The following is a 7,390-nucleotide window of genomic DNA, read 5'->3' on the forward strand; positions in this document are numbered from 1 at the left end:
CTAAATTTTTGAGAGTTTGAGTTGTTTTAAGAACTTCGAGGAGGGAAAATTGAGAGTGAATGTGTTTTCCTTGAGTGATACACGAGTGCTTGCAAGGTAGACTAGGATACACTTGTTTTGCAGGTTGGACAATATGTCTCAAGAGGGGAACATGCCTGAGCCATCTGAGACCGACGTGTCACTCAAACTGGTGCTCCAAGCTCTTCAAAAACAAGCGGGGAGACATGAAGTTGTAATGACACAATTATTAGACAGATTGGCTACCATTGAGATGCGAGGTACCGGAGATACACACAATAGGGCTTCGAGTGTTCAAAGTGTTGATCATGATGTGGATGATGAGGGATATCATTCTAACACCTCCTTTCGATCAAGGAAAAGTCAAGGGGGAGTGAGGGAAGGTCGAGACCGACCTAGGAGAACCAATGACAATCTTGGTTCCATCAAAACCAAGATGCCTACCTTTCATGGGAAAAATGATCCTGAAACTTACTTGGATTGGGTTAGGCGAGTTGAGCAAGTGTTTGAAGTCCACAATTACTCTGAAGATAAAAAGGTGAAACTTGCAGCTATTGAATTTCAAGATTATGCATCTATTTGGTGGGAGCAAATATGTGCCACAAGGAGGAGAAATAGGGAACCACCGATTGACACTTGGACTGAAATGAAGCAAGTGATGAGGAAACGATTTGTACCCTTCCATTATACCACGGACTTGTACAATCGGCTCCAACAACTCACTCATGATTCTAATTCGGTTGATGAGTACCACAAACAAATGGAGGTAGCGATGATAAGGGCTAATGTACAAGAGGATTCGGAAGCAACCATGGCGAGGTTCCTTAATGGATTAAATCCTGAAATTAGGAAGAAGGTTGAGCTTCAAGACTACTTTGAACTTCAACAAATGGTGTCTTATGCAGAGAAGGTGGAAAAGCAAGCCTCACCTCTAAAGACACCTAATGGTCGAACCACTACATCTTCTTCCACTCCTTGGAAAAGAAATCAATTGCCAACATCCAATGCTTGGCCAAGGCAAGGTAATAGAGAGAGGGAAAACAAGCGAATGGAACAACCGTCCCATCCGAGTGCAACTTCTTCTAAACCAACCTGCGGCCGACTTTTCCAGGGGCAAATACATCTACCAACCAGCCAAAGGCATGTTTCAAATGCAAGGGAATTGGCCATCTCATGGCTCAATGCCCTAACCGAAGCATCATGTACATGAACGAAGAGGGAGTGTGGCAAAGCGAAGGAGAGGAGGAATATGCGGACATGCCACCGCTTGAAGAAGAAGGGAAGGATGATGACATGGTTGAGATAGAGGAGGACCCCGTAGCACGAACTATGGTGACTATGAGAGTGCTTAATGCACAAGCTCAAGAAGATGATCTCCAACGAACCAACATCTTTCGTACGAGATGCAAAATTGGAGATGAGGTATGTCTTATGATCATTGATAGTGGCTCTTGTACTAATTGTGTAGCCGCTGATTTTGTGGAGCAAAACCACATTCCATGGACTTATCACTCTAAACCATATATATTGTCTTGGTTAAATGATGGGAGGGAAGTCAAGGTGACCAAACAGTCCTTAATTGCTTTTTCTATTGGTCGATATAAGGACCAAGTTTTATGTGATGTAATTCGTATGCATACCAGTCATGTCTTGTTGGGACGTCCTTGGGAGTATAATAGACAGGCTGATCATATTGGACTTACCAATAAGTATAAGTTCATTATGGATAACCTCAAAATCACTCTTTCACCATTGACACCACACAAATGTATGAAGAACAATTGCATTTAAGAAAAGAGAGAGAGAAAAGGCAATCGAAAGAAGCAAAGAAAAAGCCGAATGAGGGGAAAAAGAAAGTAGAGGCCGAGTTGAGTGAAAAAGAAAATTCGAGTGGAAAAAAACTCAGTGAGGCCGAGAGCTTGAAAGTGAAAAAAGGGAATTTCTATGCAAGTGTGCGTGAGGTAGATATGGCTTTGAGTACACAAAGTCTTCTCATAGTACTTCTGTACAGGGAAGCTGGTTATTATTCTTTTTACACACTAGGCATAACCGATTCTCTTCCTAGTGCAATCTACTCTCTTTTGCAGGAATTCAAGGATGTGTTTCCAGAGGAACTACCGAAAGGATTACCTCCAATTCGAGGCATTGAACATCAAATCGACTTTGTTCCTGGAGCAATTCACCAAATCGACCAGCCTATAGAGCAAATCCGGAGGAAACAAAGGAAATTCAAAGGCAAGTCGACTCCCTCCTTGAAAAAGAACAGGTTCGTGAATCTCTTAGTCCTTGTGCAGTTCCGGTTATTCTAGTGCCTAAGAAAGAAGGGACTTGGAGAATATGTACAGATTGTCGTGCAATTAATAAAATTACTGTTAAGTATCGTCACCCTATTTCTAGGTTAGATGTGACGACCCCACCTCCCCCTAAGGCGAACCAGAGGGTTCGGCGGGCCGCCTGCCCAGCTCTCGCCAGGACTCGGTCAATCACTACAGTTCTCAAACAAATTACAATATAAATCTCAAAGATATACATCAAATTCTCCAAGAATTACATATCACAAACGCAGCGGAATGTACACGTACATCCATTCAAGTCCAATCATTCATTACAAACCCTAATACTAAGCTATTACACAAGAGGCAATCCAAATTCAAACCGTACAAGGTATAATCCATCCATTCCAATTTCAAACAGTCACCCTAGCCCAACAATTACACAAACGAATCCAAATCTAACTATACAAGTTACATGCCATCCGGTCATACACATAACGTAATACAAGCGCTTCCTTTGCCTCGATCCCTGTGGGGAGAAGAAAACATTTGGGGTGAGCTAGAAGCTCAGTGAGTGAACAGTAAAATCAATAATCAAATAAACTTAACAATAGTATACTTAATTGATATCATGAACTAGCGATCAAATGTGCGTATAAAGCTCTTTGAAGCCAGTGAAATCCTTGTACTTAGATGTCCAACGCTCCCTTCAATCAAGTAACAGATAAACAGGTATAAGGAGCCATCGTGCTCCAAGGAATGCGTAAACAGTAGTGGAGACATTGGTTCTAAGCACAAGATTTTCCCAAGAACCCATCGGAGCCAAAATGTTATGGCACACACACATACACAATGAGATGCAATCATGTAATCAATGCAAGAATTAGTTCAAAAGTAACTTTTGGAGAAGTAGTTAAGGTTCACTCACCCAAACACAGCTCAGAAACCATCCATCGTACCTCATGGCCTTGCTCAAGTCAAAGCCCTAAATGACAAACAGCATGTCAAATAAAAGGAATTCTAAACTTAACAAGTTCCTGCCACTTTTTGGCATTTTAATCACATTTGAAACTACGCTTATCCGATTGAAACGATTCTTATGGCGTTACGAAACTAAGACATATACCAACATTTCTTATGAAGACTTCCAAAGTCAAAACGTACAATTTCAGGGTCAAATATCGAAATCTAGGAGAGGACAGAAAACTGTCAGCAAAACAGGGTCTATGAACAGTCAGGGGCAATTCAGTCATTTCTCAGGCTACAGAAGTCCAAACAATCTGAAATTTTGCAGGTAGGTAGTTAACTCATATATCTACAAGTTTTATGTTTTGGACAAGGGCCGAATCAGTCTCTCTCAAGGTCAAATGTATGATGCAAAAACAGGGCAGATTATTATATCAATTGGAAACCCAAACTTCACTTGTCACAATATCAAGCTATCGTGCTATGAACAACCACTACTTAATAACTTATCACATGAGGGCAGAATTAGTTACCGTAAAACTGAAGTTACAACTCCAAACCAACCTTTGTAAATAACCATCGCTAAATACGATTAAAGGCTAGTAATTCCACTTTAACACTAGCATAGCTTCTTCTAATCATATACTTGGCAAATCAAGATGAATTCACGTAAATAAAGTCTGGAAATGTCACTAACATGGAACTTTATTATCCCAACTTCCAAATCATAAGAATTCCATAAAATTAGTCAAGATCACTCAAATTCAAATCAATCAAATATTCTCCAACAAATGGGACAGCATTTCCCCTTAATTTTCTTATTTTCCATCCTACAAACAAATACCCCAATCATATAGCAATTAACCACAATTGCACATACGGTTCATAAACGATAAAACATATCCACTTAGGGCCACAAAACCCTTTAATCAAAACTAATTAGAAGCTTAAAGCCAACCATTAGAAAAACCCCCAATTGAAACCCTAGAACCAGAAATTCATACCATAAGCGGAAATTTTCCGCAACCAACCGCAATTAACGTATCAAGAGTCCATTTAACACCATAACAATCCATCAATTCAAGACCAATTCATGCTTATCATATAAAATCGGAAAATGCCCAATAAATCAGAAATTCACCATAAATTCCTTAAACCCATGAAATCATTCACAATATAACATATATAACCACCACAAATCACTACTATACCATTATTAAACCAAAAATAGCAACTTTCTTAGCAACTCACCTCATGAGTTCAAGAAGATAGCAACTTAAAGCCTCTCCAACCAAAACAACTCCACCAAAGGCTTGCAATCAACTTAGATGAGAGATTAAACGGAGCAATTTGCAAAACAAACGGTTAAAACTCAAGATGGGAGTAGAAATTTGAAGCTAGAATAATGAAGTTTTCTTTCCTCTCTCTCAAGGCCTCGGTTGAGCAGAAACAAAATGAAGACAAAAGCAGCCAAAAACAAGATATTTATGAAGGAAACAGCCGGTCAAAGCTTCTGACCGGCTGTGACACGTCACAATCCGGCCGGAATCTGGCCGGATTTCCAGCCGGATTCCTGGCCGGATACAAGGCTGTAGCTAAACCAATTTTTTTTCAAAACTGCAGGGCAATCCGGCCAGCTATCCGGCCAGAAACTGGCCGGATTTCCGGCCGGATTTGGCCCCTGCCATTTTTCGAAACTTTTCTTTTCTTTTCCGAGTTGAAAACTGTGTTACTCCGCTCGTCCAACAAAATATACATAAAATGAAAACCCTATTTTTTTTCGGGGCGTCACATTAGATGATATGCTAGAAGAATTGCATGGAGCAATCATTTTCACTAAAATTGATTTAAGATCTGGTTATCATCAAATAAGGATAAAGGAAGGTGACGAATGGAAAACTGCTTTCAAAACAAAGTATGGTCTTTATGAGTGGCTTGTGATGCCTTTTGGCTTAACAAACGTTCCAAGTACTTTCATGAGATTAATGAACCATGTTTTAAGGCATTTTCTTGGAAAGTTCGTTGTTGTTTATTTTGATGATATATTAATCTTTAGCAAGTCTTTAGAAGAGCATGTTGAGCATTTGCGACTTGTTTTAAGTGCCTTGCGTGAAAATAGGTTATTTGCCAACATGGAAAAATGTGTCTTTTGCACTCCTGAGGTTAACTTTCTTGGTTATATTGTTGGTGCAAATGGCATAAGTGTTGATCCCGCCAAGGTAAAGGCCATCATGGAGTGGCCGACTCCAAACAATGTGTCTCAGGTAAGGTCTTTTCATGGTCTTGCAAGTTTCTATAGGAGATTTGTTAAAGACTTTAGCACTATTGCAGCACCTTTGAATGAGATAATTAAAAAGAATGTGGGGTTTCAATGGGGAAAAGAGCAAGAAGAGTCGTTTAATAAGCTTAAGAATTTGTTAACTTCAGCACCCATTCTTGCTTTGCCTAATTTTGATTTGATGTTTGAAGTTGAATGTGATGCTAGTGGGATTGGCATAGGGGCTGTCTTACATCAAAATAATAGACCCTTGGCATATTTCAGTGAGAAGTTGAGTGGGGGAGCTCTTAATTACCCTACTCATGATAAAGAACTGTATGCTGTTGTGCGTGCTCTTGAAGTGTGGCAGCATTATCTTATGCCTAAGAAATTTGTGATACATACTGATCATGAATCAATTAAATTCCTTAAGGGGCAGGGTAAGTTGCATAAAAGACATGCAAAATGGATTGCATTTATTGATACCTTTCCATATATCATTAAGTATAAGAAGGGAAAAGATAATGTCGTTGTGGATGCATTGTCTAGAAGGTATATTTTGATCACTAACCTGAGCACTAAGTTACTTGGTTTTGAGCACATTAAAGACATGTATGCACATGATGATGATTTTTCTAATGTGTTTCAAGCTTGTGAACATGCTGCATTTCAAAAGTTTTATAGGCATGAAGGCTTCTTGTTCAAAGAAAATCGCCTATGTATTTCCAATTGTTCACTTAGGGAATTACTTGTTAGAAAAGCCCATGGCGGAGGGTTGATGGGGCATTTCGGTATTGATAAAACTCTTGACATTTTGCATGAACACTTCTATTGGCCTAAAATGAGGCGTGACATTGCTAACATTTGTGATAAGTGTTTAAAGTGTAAGCAGGCAAAGTCAAGGAGTAACCCTCATGGATTGTATACTCCTCTACCCGTACCTCATGCTCCTTGGACAGACTTATCCATGGACTTTGTGCTTGGTTTACCAAGATCTTCTACAGGTATGGATAGTATCTTTGTTGTAGTGAATAGATTTTCAAAAATGGCTCATTTTATCCCTTGTAGGAAAACAAATGATGCGCGCCATGTTGCTGATTTATTCTTCAAGGATGTGGTTAGATTGTATGGAGTACCGCGTATTATTGTAAATGATAGGGATGTGAAATTCTTAAGCTATTTCTAGAAATCACTTTGGGGAAAGTTGGGAACTAAATTGCTGTTTTCTACTTCTAGTCATCCCCAAACGGATGGTCAGACTGAGGTAACCAATCGAACCCTTGGTGCTCTACTTCGAGCCATTGTTCAAAAGAACTTGAAGAAGTGGGAAGAATGTTTGCCTATTGCCGAGTTTACATATAACCGAACCACTCATTCTACTACTAATCATTCCCCTTTTGAAATTGTTTATGGATTTCAGCCGCTAACCCCTCTAGATTTATCACCTATTCCTGTTAATGAGTGTTTAGACAGTGTCAAAAAGGCAGAAGCTGTTCAGACCTTGCATGAGAGAGTTCGAGCTCAAATTGAGAAGAAAAATGCGCAATACGCACAACATGCAAATAAGGGTAGAAAACATGTTGTATTCGAACTCGGTGATTGGGTTTGGGTGCATATGAGGAAGGAAAGGTTTCCAGTGTAACAGCCCCACTTTCCCCTAAGGCGAACCAAAGGGGTTAGCGGACTGCCTGCCCAGCTCTCGCCAGGACTACGGATCAGTTAACGTCGATCTAATGCGCTCCGGAGCTTACCAACGCGCGCAAATAGGTCAAAATCACAAAATAAAAAAAAATGAAAATCGAAGCCGCGATGAACAGTAGAGGACACGTCAGAATCCGGCCGGATTTGGCCCTTTCCTTTTCCAAATTTTTTTTCT

The 7,390-nt window shown here is 39.9% G+C and overlaps 1 protein-coding gene across 1 annotated transcript; it reads left to right on the forward strand.

Moving 5' to 3' along the window:
- Positions 1-790: 790 nt before the first annotated feature.
- LOC140035674 (uncharacterized) lies at positions 791-7,156 on the forward strand. Its single transcript, XM_072076994.1, has 5 exons — positions 791-1,040; positions 1,130-1,440; positions 3,464-3,585; positions 5,314-5,954; positions 6,984-7,156. The coding sequence occupies exons 1-5, from the start codon at positions 791-793 to the stop codon at positions 7,154-7,156; spliced, it is 1,497 nt and encodes a 498-aa protein (XP_071933095.1).
- The last annotated feature ends 234 nt before the right edge of the window (positions 7,157-7,390 follow it).

This window comes from Coffea arabica, chromosome 2c, assembly GCF_036785885.1.
Source record: "Coffea arabica cultivar ET-39 chromosome 2c, Coffea Arabica ET-39 HiFi, whole genome shotgun sequence".
NCBI lineage: Eukaryota > Viridiplantae > Streptophyta > Magnoliopsida > Gentianales > Rubiaceae > Coffea > Coffea arabica.

Coding starts and splice junctions, on each gene's coding strand:
- LOC140035674 (XM_072076994.1), top strand. CDS start 791: ATGATAAGGGCTAATGTACAAGAGGATTCGGAAGCAACCATGGCGAGG. Junction 1,041..1,129: donor CAATGCTTGGCCAAGGCAAG/GTAATAGAGAGA, acceptor CGACTTTTCCAG/GGGCAAATACATCTACCAAC. Junction 1,441..3,463: donor GATGCAAAATTGGAGATGAG/GTATGTCTTATG, acceptor GTACAATTTCAG/GGTCAAATATCGAAATCTAG.